This window comes from Malaclemys terrapin, chromosome 4 (assembly GCF_027887155.1).
Source record: "Malaclemys terrapin pileata isolate rMalTer1 chromosome 4, rMalTer1.hap1, whole genome shotgun sequence".
Lineage (NCBI taxonomy): Eukaryota > Metazoa > Chordata > Testudines > Emydidae > Malaclemys > Malaclemys terrapin.
In genome coordinates, this window is record NC_071508.1 from 147,282,802 (window position 1) to 147,299,791 (window position 16,990).

Sequence of the window (16,990 nt, forward strand, 5' to 3'; positions counted from 1 at the left end):
CGCTTGGAAAGTGAAACACCAAATTCCCTGCTAAGGGCTGACCAGGGCATGCAGGAACTGGCTTTGACGCATCCCCTTCAATGAGTGAACTCAGTTGCCAGAGGACAGTTCCACCAGGGGCCACACACCAACCCTCCAATGCCACTCGGCTCCCAAGAACTGCTGACAGCTCTAAATCATTAGTAAGAACCAATTTCCTCAGGCGATTCACACTGGTCAGGTCGCGAGCTGGTCTGAATTCCCCGAGAGAGATGCCAGAGTTTCAGGAAGGATTAGCTCTGCACCCCGTCTCCTTCTCAATGGGAACAGTGGAGCCTAGGCCGAAGGGTAAGCGTGAACTCTCCCCATCCCCTCCCCCACACCTGTAAATGCAGGCCAGGACCCTGGGCGCCGGGAGACAACCCCTGACATCTTCTATCAGCAGTGAACCGAGCCCTTCCCCACGGCCCGGAGACAGTCCTAGGGCTGCAAAACTGGAGGGGGAGCAACCAAATCAGGCCCAACTTGAGTGGTGGTGTGACCCCATGCGCCAGGTCGCGACGCCGCTCACTCAGATTTGGCCCGGCCCCATCTCCACAAGGGTGTTCTCGCTGCCCCGTCACAGCATCGTGACCTGACGCACAGGGTGGTGGCGCCGCTCGGATTTGGCCTGGCTGTCTCTCCAGCCGTTAGGCCACCCAGCTCCAGAGCAGGGCTGGGGGGAGGGGGCTCCCTTGCCAAGTTCAGGTTCTCAAAGTGGGGGCAGTGGCCCTTCGGCACCCCCATCTCCGGCACCTGCTTAGGCAGTCTGGCCTGCAGGTGGAGGGTTGAGCCTAGTTGCAGCCTGTTAGGAGCTCAGACAAAGGGCCTGGCACCTCGTTTCCTGCTCTGACATCGATACAGCAGCGAGAGCCGACCCGCTTCTAATCTGTTGATCTGGCCACGTGGCAAGGGAAAACCACGGCCACAAGCAGCTGCCAGGTTTGTCCCCGCTGGCAGGAAGGCTGGCTTTCCCCCATTGCCAATGATCTGGGGTGACTGATGAACCCCAATTTGCTCTGCGGAGGAGGGGATGCAGCAGGTGCGGGGGTGGAGGCCAAAAGACCCATCTGTAGTTGGCGATTCTCATAGTCATGTCTCATTAGCGCTACGTTGTGACTGAAAATAATCTTGACGCCTGGACCTCTGCCGGGTTCTACTGGGATGAGTTGGGTTTGTGTGTGAAATGACTGTACCACTGAACAAAGCGGAAGTGATTGGCTGCAACTGATATCACGCTACTGTCTGTGCCCGCTGCTGACCGTTTCCTTCCAGTTGTGTAGTAATTGGCCCTTATTAGGAACGATAGTCCGCATCTTCACCCGCCCCCCCCACCCCCGATGGGCCTGTGTATCCCACCTGGGGTAAGTGACCCACCCCAGAAATGCTGAACTTTATAGTCAACGCTGTCTTGGGAGTTTTCTCTAGTGCCCGTCCCCTACCGATCTGAGCCCTTCCCAAGTGTGATCAAGGGGGTGCTGCAGCCACTCACGTGGAGGGCTAAGGCTTCTGGGGGCCGGCACATCATATGGTCCATAGCATTGCAGTGAGCTGAGCCGCCCAGAGTTGTTTCCCAGTGAATTGGGCAGGCAAGTTCTCTCGCTTCCTGGGTGCTCAAGGGCAAACGTGGGATGGCATTGGAGAGCTAGCGGCCCTCGAACGGCACCAGCCGCATCCACACTGCAGACAGCTTGGATTAGCACGCGATAAACTTTGCTCATTTGAGCTTGAGATTCTGCCGCTTCTTGGACCAGGCAATTTGAGTTAAGAGCATCGCAACTCTTGAGTTGAACGCTTCCGTGTGTGGATGGGAAACACTGGGGTTAACTGTGCAGTGAAGATGAGCCCTAATTTACATATTGCTTCAAGGTGCTTATCCTATTGTTTTGTGTGTCCCCATGTTTGGGCTTTATTTGGTTAAGGGGGTTTGATCTATGTTGGTAATGGACAGCATCCTCCAGGCAGGGCACCTGTTGTGTGGCTAACGTCACCTACTTTAGAACTTGTGCCCTGTAACGCCGGCTACAAACCACGACAGTGTTCAGAAATGTCCTGATATAGGGTCCAACCTGCAGCATAAGGTGAAGAATAGAGTTCCATCTTATGAACCACACAGCAGTGCAGTTGCATTAACATTCCTCCTTTCCATAGAGAACAATTACTGAAGCTGCCGGGTACCTCAGCTCTGGCATTGCAAAGGGAGTGAGGAAAAAAAATAATTCAGTGCAACAGAAGGAAAAAGAAGATCTTATCCCGATCAGGTTAGTAGAGGATTGTGTAGCTGTAACCGAAAGCTGTCATCCATGCCACCAACTGACTGTCGATAGGACACGTAGCTGCAACAGGTGCCCATGAACAGTACTGAGTGGGTTGGGATTAGGAGGGGGAAGTCTTCTCTGCTGCTGCCTGACAACACCCAGTGGTGACACTAAAAAGCTGAACGCAGCTTTCTTTAGCTACACCCCATCTGCTGCAACTCACAAAGGCACTGCGAGAGGTAATGGCAGATTTATGGGGCCTTTGAGTGCACAATTATGGCTGGGGACTGACTGATGCATTAAAGATCTGAACGTTCTTTGCCCAGAGCCGTATTGTTCAACTAGAAATTAATGATCTTAGCTGCAGCCTGCTAAAATTCTGCACATAAGCTGTAATTTACTAGCCAAGTTTGACCACACAGCCCTCTCTTCGGTCTCCCCAGTGGAGTCTTAGAGCTTAGGAGAGTAATCAAATATCTGCAGCGCTGGCTTTCAGAGCATTGTTCTTGTGGTGCTTTCAATTGGGAAAGTAAATCTGGATACACGATATTAAAAATATCCCAACTTTTAATTCAAACTCCAGTTCAAACACACACGGCGACTGTTCCGCATTAAGGACAATGTACAGATAAGCACCTTTGAAACTTTAAATGGGTTTGAGTTTCAGTCTCGCTTTCTAAACAGTGGTGACCACGGCCTGTTTGTTCTCTCCTGTGTGTGTTGCGTTGCCACAATTGTCACTTATTAAAAAAGAAAAATCTCCAGGAGAGTCTCGTCTTGAGTCTGTGCTTTCCGGCGACACAGGATGTGTGGGCACAGGCCAGTCTGACGCATGCAAGCTGCTCGGGTTTTTAAAGCCTGCTGCATTCAATGATCTGACCCTACGATTGGGAGAAATACTGGCCAGTTAGTCTTATGGGAAAACTTCTAATCGCTGGGCAAGACCTGGACTTATTCCAGCAATTGCGCGGGTTGTTATCTGTCTGTGTAACCCTAGCATCCAGAGGCTGGGTTATTGAATTTAAACCTCCCAGCTATTTTGAGGGTGTTTCCTGTTGGTAGTAATGTACCCCTGAAATATTACCCTGGGCTAATGTTCACATGACTGGGAAGCAAAATTCCTGAAAGGTGAATACGTATTTTTCAACGTTTGGCCATTCTGTGCTGCCTCCAGTCACCCTGCCTGCCCCTTTCATTCCCGTCCCCCACTGTATTCCCCTTCCCACCTACTGGTCAGCAAGAATCTTGCTGTTGGAAGGGCTGTGATCTGGTTTTGTTTCAGAACCAGGCTGCGCCGAGGGTCTGCAGTTCTTGCCATCTGGGCTCCATTCAGGGCTCTCTGGCTCCCTCTGGTGGCTGGGCAGCAGCTCCAGAAACCTCCTCCCGCTCACAGAGCTGGGCCTTTCAGCTCCAGCAATAAAGGTTCGTGTTCTTAGGTCCGGGGGTTATGAGTTCAGTGCCCACTGCTGACAACCCACCCAGCGGCATCATGGCCCGTATGGAAGTTATTTTTAGAGACGAGAATAGGGATGCTGGTGGAGTGGGGAAGGTGTAAGGTGGGGGGAGGGAGAATGGGTGGATTTACCTTGGGATATACATGTGTGTTCCTCCTATGGTTTGACAGCCGCACTGTGATACTTCTCCCCTCCCTCCCTTTCTCTTTCCTGTACATTTTGGTGGTGGTACTTCAGCTGGAGGGACTAATAATCTGAGGGTGGTCAGAGCCCGGGTTACAGGTGCCCCAGTCACAGCAGAGGGACCAATGAGAGCGACTTGCAACTTCACAGGGTAATCATTAGGCAAATTGGCTCTCCACAGCCATTCAGAGTGCAGCAGTTTTGCATAACCAGAATCAGCTGTGTGTCCATTAATAAGTGCCCCGCAACCCCGCGCTCGGATCGGCAGAACCAATTGCATTTTGGCGTCAGGTGCTGCCATCTGCATCGTGCAGGGCGAGGACCCAGTGTGTGGTTCTTGCAGGGTAGCTGTCTGTAGGGCGTTGTAAGCGAAGCTCTTTCAAGGCCCGAAAGATGAATGGTACCCACCGCTGCCCTCTGCTGCGCTGTGTCTTGCCTGTGGAGCACACAGACCGCAATGATTCGAACAGGCTGGAGCTCACCTCTGCTCTTCTCCTGAAGAACTCGCAGCCTGCCGGGCGGGGGGTGTTTTCAGTTCGCTTGATTTCAGCCAGCCAGATTTCCATCTTCTGCCCCCGGGACAGAAATATAACTAAATATGGGGTGCGGTGGGTGTATGCCTCTGGTTTGATAAAGGACGTGTATTCATTTGCGTGGGGATGGTTATAACTGGAAGCTCTCATCCCAGCTCCTGACTTTCATCCGTCACCTCTGTAATTCATTTGGGTGGCCCCTGGCTCGCGTATTATGATGTAGGTCAGAGGTTCTCAAACTTTGGGTTGGGACCCCAAAGTGGGTGGCCAGGGCTGATGCTAGACTTACTGGGGCCCAGGGCCAAAGCCCAAGCCCCACCCCCGGGGCTGAAGCCGAAGCCCGAGGGCTTCAGCCTTGGGCGGCGGGGCTCAGGTCCCAGGCCCTCTGCCTGGGCTTTGACTTTGGCCCCCTTCCCCACCAGGGGTGGTTCGGCTCAGGCTTTGGCTTTGACCCCCTGACCCGGGGCAGCAGTGCTAGGGCGGGCTCAGGCTTTGGTCCCCCGTCCTGGGCTTGTGTTGTAATTTTGGTTGTCAGAAGAAGGTCGCGGTGCAATGAAATTTGAGAACCCCTGGTGTAGGTGAATGGGAGCTTTGCTACATCGCTCATTATCTCCGATACTTCTGCCTTGTCTCCCTCCGCCCCCGCCTATAACCTAAACAGCCCCGATCTTCCCAACCTCTCCTCACACACACATCTTTTCATGCCTTTCCTTGCTTTTCCTGCCCTTTGGCCGGGGCCCTTTTCTACATCCTTTGTGAGAGGAGATGAGCAAACTCACCATAGTATTCAAGGGGAGGGCAGGTCATTGACATATCTAATGGTTATAACTTCAGTATCGTTCTGTATCCTTTCTTAACATAATCTAGCATCTCTTCTAGCTGCTGTTGTGCTCTGAGCAGATGTTTTTACTGAGCTGTCTGCAGCTGTCTTTTAACCGGCATGGTTATATCAAATCCATCACACTGGAAAGAACTATTCGCACTTGTATTTACCTTGCACTTCTCTACTTAATCCGCAATTGATTTCTCTGGTCAGCCTAGACCCTCCTTACAGTCTTCTCCAATGTTGGCTAATTTAAATCATTTTTCTCTGCTATTTTGCTGTTCATTCCCTTTTCCGAATCGTTCGTTCACATCTTAAAAGATGGCGTAGTACAGAACCTTGGAGATGCCTTGTTGTCAGTTTCCTGTGTTGAAAATTCATTGTTTATTCTAAAACTCAATCCAGCACAAATTTTAGGATGTCTGTCTTTGTAAGTGTGTAAGTAATTCCCTTGAAGTCAATGGGACTACTCATCTGATTAAAATTGCCCATGTGCCTAAGTGCTCCGCTGGACCGGGGGCCAGCTCTGTTTTCTATTCCTTTACCAGTTACTTGTCCATGCACCTTGTTGTTTTAAAAAAAAACCAAAATAAAAAACAAACGTTAACAATACCAGGAAGTGGAATAACCATTTCATATTATATTGCAACAGACAACCTAAAAGATCCAGATGTGCCAGATCTTCATACGCACATTAAGAATCTTGGTCTGAAGTTCTTTGGTAAGGAAGCCCCTGATACCAAGCAAAACAAAAACAAAAAATCACTTCCGAATGAACCCCTCAAAAGTTGAGACCGTGAATTAGCAAAGCAAGGCGCGGGAGGTTTCACTGTGTCATTGGGGGAGAGTCTCAATGTCTTAGTCCCAAAAAGGCTTCTAACATTTATATAAAAGCTTTTTGCAGCAGCTATAAGGTCTTATTATGTGTATTTCCAAGCCATTGTCTAAGGAGACTCTCTTCTTCCACTGGTACAGTCAGAGGCTAGATACTATGTGATGGATGATACAGAAATACCTGTGATGGATAGAAATTATTTTTTGCCTGCCAGCATCTTCTCTAGTCGGTGGCTGTTTGAGCCAAGTTTATCTGTGGCCCCAGCTGTCTCCGAAAATAACTAACCACTAGCCTCTTCCGGCCCTGGTTGTGGCAGGTTGGTCCCCCTATTGTGCAAGCTGGCTGATTCAAGGTGTTTTGTGTAAGAAGTGTTCTGCCCCCTCCCCTCCCCGCCCCACTTTTCAGCTCTAAGCTGCAGGACGGGGCAGTGAGCCGTCTGGGGCTGCGTTACTAAGTAGACCGCTCCATTGTGTGTTCACAGCAACTGAAGCACCCCAACCTGGTCAACCTGCTGGAAGTCTTCAGGAGGAAACGGAAGCTCCACTTGGTCTTTGAATACTGTGACCACACGGTTCTCCATGAGCTGGACAAGTACCCGCGGGGGTGAGTAGCCGGCTCCCGGGCTACGGAGGGGTTTTGGGGGAGAGCGAGGGAGAGTTCGTGGGAGTCGCTTACGGCCCCAGAGCGCTCTCGGGAGGGTCTCATTAATAACCGACGTGAAGGCTGCCCGGCACAGTGCACTTGACCCTCTCGGTTACTGTGGTTTAGCGATGCTGTCCGAAAGAATTGCTCAAGCATTGCCTGGGAGTGCTGCTACCCGGAGCTGCTCACCAAGGAGATCATGTCGCTCTGCCTGAGCATGCAGGGTAATCGCTCGCCTGCTTGACAGGAGCAAACTGCAGCGGAGAGAAGAGCTCGAGAGACCTCTGAAATCCTAACGCTGCAAACAGCCCCCAGGCCCAGAGAGCAGCGGGCAGCCCGAGAGCCCGCAGCCGTAGTCGCATTCCACGGCCACCTCCATGATGGCTTGTGAGGAGCAATGAAATTAACCTGTGGGTGGCTCGAGACGTGCAGTGGCTGCTGGTGTCCTACCAGACAGGTGTCCATCAGCCACCCTGCAAAGCCCACCGGTATTATTTTGTGTGTGTCCCCCTATGGGGAGATGAGTTTGGCCTACTCCCACACTGTTTAGATGAGAAGAAATACTAGCCCAATCTGGCCTGGATTGCCAGCCGGTCTGATGCTGAGTGAGTATCGGCCTGAAATTCTCTCTCCCGTCCCTCACCAAGGTGGACGCTCCAGGTCTGGGTTTGAGCTCAGGGGGAGGGAAGCCTGCACGGCTGCCTGTTGTGGTTGACTAGAGAGTCTAGGGGGCTTGGCTGTCCGGGGCTATATTCACTCTAGTTCCTGTGATAAACCCAGCATCCATTTCCTGTTTAGAGATTAAAATAATCTCTGGCCCAAGTGATTGTGCTCAACTTTACTTTCGCTGGGTCCCATAAAGTCTCCCTCTAGCCTGTCCCTGCTGGGCTCTTGTTGATTGCTTAGCCTGGATTGTGAGAACTTGCAGCGGTTTTGCTATTGTCTCTTCTCCCGACTCCCCAGTTCTACTGAGCAGGGCACGTTGACTCGGCTCAAGCTGTAGCCTGTGAGGCCAGTTACCCAACCCATGCGCGGTCATTAATAATGTGACGGGCATGGTCGGTCAGGCAGAACTCATGGCTTCCTGCGGTCTGGCTCGCTCTCTGGACAAACAGAATCAGGCACGGCTTTGGCAGAGAGTTACCCTGGCATGTACCATGCATGCGCCACTGTGTTTTATGTTCATGCCCCCGAGAGCTCTCAGCACTTCCCTTCAAGCAGCCATCTGTGCAAAACAGGAGCGGTGTGTACAGAGGAAAGGAAACATTCTCCGTTCTGGTGTCTGGTTTGTGACGTGATATAAACGATGCTCTGCCGAAATGTAGGACCGTGAGTTACTCCTGGTGACTTGGTGCTGTGGAAATGCTCAGTGTAAGTTTATAAATCATTTTGCAGGCCTCACGTTAGCTGAATGGTCGGTGGGAAGCTAATTGGTTGAGGGGTTGGTGGAACAAGAGCCGTTGCTCTCATGGGTGAGTAGCTTCAGCAGAAAAATTGGACGTGCTGATGGGAGATAAGCGTTGTAAGCGAGGCAGCAGCTTCCCTAGCACGCTGGCTAGAGTCTGGGAACGTGGAGTCAGGAAGTGGGATGCGTCGCCCCCGTCAGGGCAGACCCCTGACGTTCACTGTCTCTTCATTCCAAACAACTCCAGTTTGAACTAATAAGTTTACTGTAGGCTGAATAGAACTGATGCTCTAATTAGAATAATCTTGGTCTCTGTTACTCTGAACGGACAGTTGTCCTGAGAACGGGAGCTGGGTTTGTACAGAACGTAGGTATGTGTTCGGACTGCACTGAGCACAATGGAGCCTGGATCCTGACTGGAGCTAAGCGAAGCTGTTCTCTGTGCATTCAGGGCCTTTCACAGTGGAGCCCTGCTTTCTGATTGGGACTCACGCCGCAATACAAATAAACACTAATACATATATCCTCATTAGTAAAGGATTCAAGGATAGGAATATAATTAATGCCAGTCAACATGGTTTTATTGAAAATCGGTCTTGTCGAACCTGATTTCCTTCTTTGAGGAGATTACAGGTTTGATAGATAAAAGTAAATACATACATGTAATAGACTTCCCTTAGGACCACGCACCTTTCTGATTAAAAAATTAGCACTATCCAATATCAATAAAGCATAGGTTAAATGGATTAACATGTGCCTTGATATTGGATAGTGCTAATATTTTAAATAAATTAGGGAGCATGGATCAGCCTTCGCGTCACACTGCCCGTCAGTACCCGGGTCGGGCCAGGAAAGCTAATGATCCAACCAGCGGACCCAATTCAGTGATGAATGCTGGTCACATGCTGCCTGAGACCCGCTGCGCATCCGCTAAGAAGAATGGATTAAGATGTATCTCAAAAAGTAGTTGTCAATAGTGAATTACCATCAAACGGGGTGTCCCTAGTGGGGTTCCACAAGGTTTGGTTCTAGGCCTGACAGTGTTCAACATTTTCATCAATGATCTGTGAGTAAATACAAAATCACTGCTGATGAAATTTGCGGGTGACACAAAGGCTGGCGGAATACGCAATGAGAGAGCAGTTGCACAGAGTGGTCTGGATGCTTGGTAAGCTGGGACAGACGCCGGGTCGTACATACAGGAACAAAGAATGTGGGCCCTGCCTACAGCATGGAGGACTGTCGTGGGAAGCAGTGACTCTGGAAAGGATTTCTGGGTCGTAGCAGATGGGCGGCTCCTGGTGAGCTCCCCGCGTGGTGATGTGGCAAGAAGGGCTAATGTGATCCCGGGGTGTACAAACAGGAGTAGGGGCAGGGGAGACGACGTTACCTCTGCATGTGGCATCAGTGAGACCGCCACTAGGACACAATGTCCTCGGTTTTGAAAGGATATTGAAAAATTGGAGAGGGCACCGGGAAGAGCCACAGACACTATTTGAAAGCAGGAGAAAATGCCTCGCAGTGACAGACTGAGAGTCCAGTCTGTCTAGTTTACCAAAAGGAGATTGAGAGGTGACTTGATTAGAGTGTAGCCGTACCTTCACAGGGAGAAAATACCGCATACTAAAGGGGTCTTTATTCTGGCGGAGCATGGCAGAACAGGAACCAGTGGCGGCACATTAAATCCAGGCACAACTTTTTAACCATGAGGGCGATTAACCCCTGGAACAAGCTACCAAGGGAGGTGATGGATTCTCCATCTCTTGGTGTCTTGAAGTCAAGACTTGATGCCTTTCTGGATGACCTGCATTAGCCAAACACAAGTGAGTGGGCTCAATACACGAGGTAACAGGGTGACATTTAAGGGCTGTGTGGTATCCAGGAGGTGAGACTAGATGATTTAATGGTCCCTTCTGCCCTTAAACTCTCTAAGGCCATGAATCATCCAGAACAATGTAACGCTTTTCAAAATAGCCAGCACTGAAAATAATGAGATGATTTGTCACTGCTGAGTTCCTTAGTGTTTGTTCACTTGAAAATACTTTTTATGGACGTTTCCAGGAATCTGAGCAAAAGCTTCAGTTGACCTAGAGCAGGAGTATAAAGGGAACAGTTATTTGTAATAGCGAAGGGTTTATGCAGAAGGAAACAAGAATTAAAAAACAACATCTCACATTTGAATGTCCCGTTGCAGTTGCAGGCAGGGCTGGTGGCACTGCCTCTCATTAAAGCTGCCTGGCATTACCTGTTCAGACCCTGTTTTGTTAATTCGAACTCTGCCAAATGTTAACCTGATGTCAGCTCGTACTGCAGTCAGAGGGCAGCACTCCAGGTAATGTCATTCTGAGACCGTTTCCTAAGCACGCCTCTAGCCCTGATACAGCAGCATTGGCAGGAGAGCCGGAAAGGTGACATGCAAAGGCTCTCCCTCTTCTTTTGGCTTCTTTAAGATGGATGAAAAAGGCTTGAAAGGCATAAAACGTTTGTGTTGGGCCTTTGAAACCTCAGGACTGTCAGCTCTGCCCTCCCTGGTGTGGCTGGCTGACCTCGTGAATGTCTGAGGATGCGTATTACGAACTGTCGCACCCCATAACCGTGGGGAGGCGGGTGCTGAATCTTTAAAGATGTCCCCTCTTTAAAATGTCGGTTAGCCATCGACGTTAAACAGATGGGAGGGAACAGAGCAAATCCTTCCTCTCTCATTTGCTCAACTTTCACTCTCTTGGCGTTGGTGACCTAGCGATCTGACGGGATCACAGGTCAGTGGTGGCCTCAGTGCTGTGATTTGTCTCGCTGGCTCCGGCACCGGCAGGGGAGAGCCGGTGTAGACCGGCCGTTGGCATTGTTCGTAGGATGTCAGAAGAGTTAATGGTGCAGGACATGTGAATGATGAGACTAGCCACGGGACAGGAGGCGCCAGTAGCCAGCCCGCATCAGTGTTTGGTTGCCAGGGGGCAGACGCAATGTCGGCTAGATGTGAATGGCACCAAAAACCTTGGATCGGGCTTAGCTGGTGTAAAGCTTTGTGTCTTGTCATTGTAAACTGAAATCGCAAGGCCCCTCAGCGTTTGTCCGAATCTGTTCGGCGTTTGGAATAGCGCTGGAAAGTACATAGTGCCCTTCAGGACAGACCTTGAAGGTGCTACAGACTTAACACCTGTATTTGAAACATCACCTTAGAAAAGAGGTTTACATGCCAGAAAGGGTCTCTGTAGAACTCCATATAGAGTTTCTGGCTGCAGCATAAAAATGTGGGGAGGGTAGACAGGCAACAGATAGAAAAAGCCTCCGTTGTCAGTAACATGGGTGGACTTTTCTCTGGGTTCCTGTAATTATAGAGTGGGTAGGCTGAGGATTAAATCTGTGTTTCTTGTAACTTGTCTCTACTAAGTGAAGTCTGTGTAAATGGTCCCAAAGTGTTGCATTGGGGGATCTGTTCTTCCTGATTGCTTTGGCTGTAGATGGCATTAAATTTTGCTGGCATTTAAGTTTAACTCCTTTCTCCTAATTTCATTTAAAAATAAATGTACTCCTTGTGCTTTTTTAAAACAGGGTCCCAGAGCATCTCGTGAAGAGCATAACTTGGCAGACCCTCCAAGCTGTAAACTTTTGCCATAAACACAATGTAAGTCCCATAAACACTAGCGCCGTATATCAGAGTGTTGCTTTGAAGTGGGTACAGATTCTGTTACAATCTCCCAGGTCTGGTATACTCTGTGCTGGGGAGTCAACAAGATTTTTGTCATCTTTTTATAGAAAACACCCACTTTTAGTGTTGCTACAAGCTCCTGAATATTTTATTCATTATTTAGATTCCTGAGGTTCGTTGTCAGAGTGATTTTTATGCTAACAACTTCAGGTGAGCTTCCCGGCTAAACAATCGCCGGCAGCAGTGTGTCCTTCTGGGAGAACTGTCACCAATCGCAGCCGTGTGCAGGGAACAGACCTGATATCTAGTAATTCAAGGCCTGATTCAGCACCTACTGGATTCAATGAAAGTCTTTTTATTGACTCTAGTGGGTGCTGGATCAGGCCCCTAGTGAAAAGTTTCAAAAGCGACATGTGCTAAGATCTGTGCTAAGGGACCAGCTAACCTCTGCTTTCAGGAGGTGGATCGTCGTGTTAGGCTAAATAAAAATTGTACAGGAAACCTAAGCACGCTTTAACCAGGCTGCGTATGAGGAGGTAGAGCGGGAGAGTTGCTTATCAGAGGTGCTTCTTACTGCGAGCTTAGCTGGTATCGTCTTCATTTTTATTTATCTGCCAAGGGCTGATTTAAGAGGTGGGAGGGAGACTTCTTTGGAACAAACATTTTGTTTTCACTAGTAGAGCCGCGTAAGACCGACCACAGGAACCTGGCAGCCTGCCTTGCTGGCTTGCAGAATTTGTTGTTTTGTCTCTTTCTCTCATCCCTCCACCATTAAATTGACGGATTGTATTTGGTGCTAGTCGGCACAGTAAACCTTGCACATGTAAAGAGCTCTGTGACTGTCCATCACGCCGCTCCGTTATTTCACACTGGGCCACTTGAGTCGAATGGGGGTTGTCGGAGCGACGCAGGACTATGGAAATTGTGGATGTGCGTAGTATCTTCTCCCGAGTGTGACGTGAAAGACCAGGGTATTGTAGGACCCAGCAGGATGCTACTTTAACAGTTAGAGTCTTTTCGTCTTCTGTTAACGATCCAGGTCGGGTGAGGCCGCTCAGCAACGGGAATGTGGTAGAATTAACCTGGTCCCGAGTTCGATACTTGCTCCTGATTCACTTGTTTGTGTTTCCAGTGCATACATCGGGATGTGAAGCCAGAAAACATCCTAATAACGAAGCATGTGGTCATTAAACTTTGTGACTTTGGATTTGCTCGCATACTAAGTAAGTGCAGGTAACTTCTTCCATGTAATATGTGTGTTTAAAACACAAAGTGTTTGACCTGCTATTTCCATGCTGTTAAGGACTCTGTCTGAGGGCAGTCCTGCCTGGAATGCCCTCCTGTGGCAGGCTGTGGCACAACAAGCGCACCTGCCTCAGTTTCCCTGCCTCAGTTTCCGCTCTATACAACCCATGCAAAGAAATATTCTCATGCAGCAAATTCAAGCCATTTTATTTATATAAAGTTCCACAGTCCACAGATCCCTCATAGTAAAAGCAATTCCTCTCAAACCTCCCCCAGAAAACAAGGCTACACTCACCCAGGCCTCTCTGCCCTGGCTCCCGGTATCCACCCTCCAGCATCGGCCCTCCTGTTTTCAGCTCAGCTTCTCCTAGTCAGGCTGGTTCTTCCCTTTCTTCCCACAGGCCTTTGCACGAGCTGTCCTGTAACACGGCAGGGGATCCCCAGCTCTGGCCAGGCCCCACCATCAACTTTTGGCTCTTCCCAATGGCTCTCAGGAGCAGCAGTGAAGAGCCGGTACAGTTTCTCCCTGTGTCTCCTGTCCTCCTCAGGCAGCGCTCACCTGCCCCTCCTGACTTCCTTCCGGGACCTCTTGCCTAGGGCCAGGCGTCCTCTTTGGAGCTCAGTTGGGGTCAGCTGATGAGTCACAAGGGCACTAGCCTTTTCCTCTTGACGAACCAGTGCCGCCTTGTGACAGGCGCACTTTGTCTTTGGGATACCCCCACACACATGAAAACCCTCTCGCGGTGTTGGTTGTTTCCACAGAGAACATCCACTTAAGGCAGAGTCTTGTTATCGCAGGAAGGGCTTGGTTTGCAAAAGGGTCTCGCCTTGGGAACAGTGGCTTCGCTTGTCCCATAATAATAATAATAATAATAATAATAATTTAAAAAATCTTGTGACCCTTTGGTTTGCCCGTTTCTCCAGCAGGGCCGCCCGGGGGGGGGGGGGGAGCAAGTGGGGCAATTTGCCCCAGGCCCCGCAGGGGCCCCACGAACCCTGGCTGAGAATCCCTTCCCTGGCTACTCACCCGGCGGCGGTCCGGGTCTTTGGCACTTCGGCGGCGGGTCCTTCAGTGCTGCCGAAGATGCGGCGCAAGTGAAGGACCCGCTGACGACGACTCGGCGGGCCTCCCGGTGAGTACAAGCGCTGCAGCGGGTGGCGCCTTTTTTATGTCCGCTCCCCCGCTTTGCCCCAGGCCCCCTGAATCCTCCGGGCAGCCCTGTTCTCCAGACAAGCGACCTGGGGTTTGAGAGCTGAGAACTGGCAGCGCCCTCTCGGAGGAGTGGTGCGTAGCCTGATTTCAGAACAATATTGTTTTGATTGCACCAGCTCATGAGCGTGGCAAAGTTGGGTTCTGAATAAGGGCAGTAACCCATGTTGGATGACTTTCAGGACCATTATTGTAGCAATGTCTGAGAGAGATAAGCAACATGCTTGTTACCCTTCCTTCAATAATTCTGATCCCAGATTTCTATTCTTTCTATCCTTCCTGACCACAATCTAGCTGGCCCTAGTGATTATTACACAGACTATGTGGCTACCAGATGGTACCGTTCTCCTGAGTTACTTGTAGGAGATACTCAATATGGCCCTCCTGTGGATGTCTGGGCAATAGGCTGCGTCTTTGCAGAGTTGTTGTCAGGTGTCCCCTTGTGGCCTGGAAAATCAGATGTGGACCAGCTGTACCTAATCAGGAGAACCTTGGGTAAGTTGTCCTCGTGCAATGAGGTTTCAGCCATGTTCCCCTCTAATCATCCTGTTTAACCAATAATGGAAACAGTGCAAGTTCTGGACAAACCTGATTATTATGCAGATCAGAATCCAACTGACACTTGTATATTAGGAAAGCCTCCGATTATCAGTTCAGAGCCCAAATCAAACTCCTCCTCCAGTTGTGCTGCTTTATTTCACATGAATGCAATGGTTACTGGTTTGTTTTGAGTCATAGCAGGCAACGTAATCAGAGTACAGCACAATAATCACTGTGCAAACACACTTAGAAGTCCCGAGCTTGGCAATAAATTGCACTTTAGAGTCCCAACTGAACAGCAGGAATGCATATGCAAATAAAGAGAATGTAAATAAATAAAGATATCCTATCTCCTAGAACTGGAAGGGACCTTGATAGGTCATCAAGTCCAGCCCCCTGCCTTCACTAGCAGGACCAAGTACTGATTTTGCCCCAGATCCATAAGCGTCCCCCCTCAAGGATTGAACTCACAACCCTGGGTTTAGCAGGCCAATGCTCAAACCACTGAGCTATCCCTCCCCCTGTTAAATTTAACTTTTCAGCTGTCCAGCTCTGCCTTGGTCACAATGGGCCTGATCCCCACAACTCCCACTGGAGTGAATGGGAGCACGGGTGACCCTCAGAAGAAGATTGTTATTAGGGTCCCTTGTATTCCTGTTGACTTTGGTGGCAGTTAGGTTTACCCAGCATTTCTTGGGAACGGGCCCTGTCCCCATGCGTGTGTTTGCAAGAACATACACTCGAGGTACCAGGTGCTGCTCAGGGGCTCCTGTAGTTTTTCTCCAGGATTTAAGTTGGTCACCCAATTGCTAAGTCATTCTAGGACACGTCCATGCACTGGGGATACGGAGGTGGTGGTGGTTTTTAATGAGTTAAGTGAAGAGTGGAATAACGGGAAGAAAGCCAATTCTGATTCAGTTGCATTTGTGAGTCTTTCATATTTACCCTCCAGTCATTCTCAAGAGCTCAAACTTTCCCAGAGCAAATACTCACCGAAAGTGAATTTTAAGCTCAGCTGTATGCTGATAGCACATGTGAGTCTATTAGGCCCCCAAACCAGCAGCTGGCCTCACATGGGCACAGGGGTTCACCTGCATGGAGCCTGCTGTAGGATCTGCCCCTTAGAGTGCGACGTTCAGTTAGCTCCGTGGTCCGGTTCTGGGGACAGGAACAGTAGCGTGTGATTTATGCAAATGACGAGTGCTACAGCCTGCAGGGAGCACTTCACTAGCCATCGGCAGAACCGTATTTCCAGGCGAAACTTGGGTCTGACTTGGAACGAGTCGAGCTGAGAATTTCGTCATTTGTTCCCGAACAGGAATAAAAAGGTGAAATGAGGCAGATTATTTGTTGTGAATTATTTGCTTAAGGCCTTATCTCCCTCTCTCCTCTCTAGTCTCTTGGACTTCCAAGGAGCCCTCCCACTGCCATTCCCCCAGGTTTAGAACAGGCCTCATGCCACTTTGTCTTGTCTTTCCAGGGGCGCTGGACGAGACTCCCTTTGTTCTAGTCCAGGTAGATTTGTACTCGTGCCCGTCACCATGGTATCTGAGCACCGTGGCCCTGATTGAGAGTCCCTGGGGAGGATTTCCTTTGATGGGTGTTGCTGCAGTTTGATATGAGCCATAGTTAGTTTGGGGTCTGTTCCCTGGACCCCCCTGTTCTCCCTTTGAGCTACGTCTGCAGTAGCTGTAACCTTTGCCGTCCTTCCAATTCTTTGTTTTTATCCTTTTTTTTATAGAAGCCTTTTAAAATTTATTTTAAAAAAAACGTATTCCTTTTGTACCACAAACTTTCTGGAAAATGTGAATCTCTCCCCTGTTTTCATCATCCCATCTGGACTGCATGAAGATTTGAAACAGCCACAGTATTTCCCAGCAGCCGTGGCAAGCTCCGGGCCTCTGTATAAGGACCAATTGGACTTGGCTAATTATAGTTAGGAAAAAGTCTCAGTAAAATGTATTTTGTAAAAGGGTGAGAATATCCAGAGGAGGACACTGCAAACAGTGAATGGTTCAGATTCTCCTAGCTGTCGATTGCCTAGCGACAAAGGAATCATTAGTCTGGTTTGGATTTAAAATTGGGGCTCTTAATAGATCAGTATTCCTGTGTGTCATTGGGGACACCTAAAAGTATTAGGTGGGAATTAACCAGCTCTTACTCCTTTTGTTTCACATTGGTGTGTAATATATAAA

The 16,990-nt window shown here is 49.6% G+C and overlaps 1 protein-coding gene across 1 annotated transcript in view; it reads left to right on the forward strand.

Moving 5' to 3' along the window:
- Nucleotides 1–16,990, forward strand: part of CDKL1 (cyclin dependent kinase like 1) — a 35,476-nt gene that overhangs the window by 7,015 nt on the left and 11,471 nt on the right. The window contains exons 2-5 of the mRNA XM_054028114.1: nucleotides 6,586–6,707; nucleotides 11,704–11,776; nucleotides 12,933–13,023; nucleotides 14,550–14,750. Of these exons, the coding sequence (XP_053884089.1) occupies nucleotides 6,586–6,707; nucleotides 11,704–11,776; nucleotides 12,933–13,023; nucleotides 14,550–14,750 (487 nt within the window). The remainder of the gene's footprint in view (nucleotides 1–6,585; nucleotides 6,708–11,703; nucleotides 11,777–12,932; nucleotides 13,024–14,549; nucleotides 14,751–16,990) is intronic.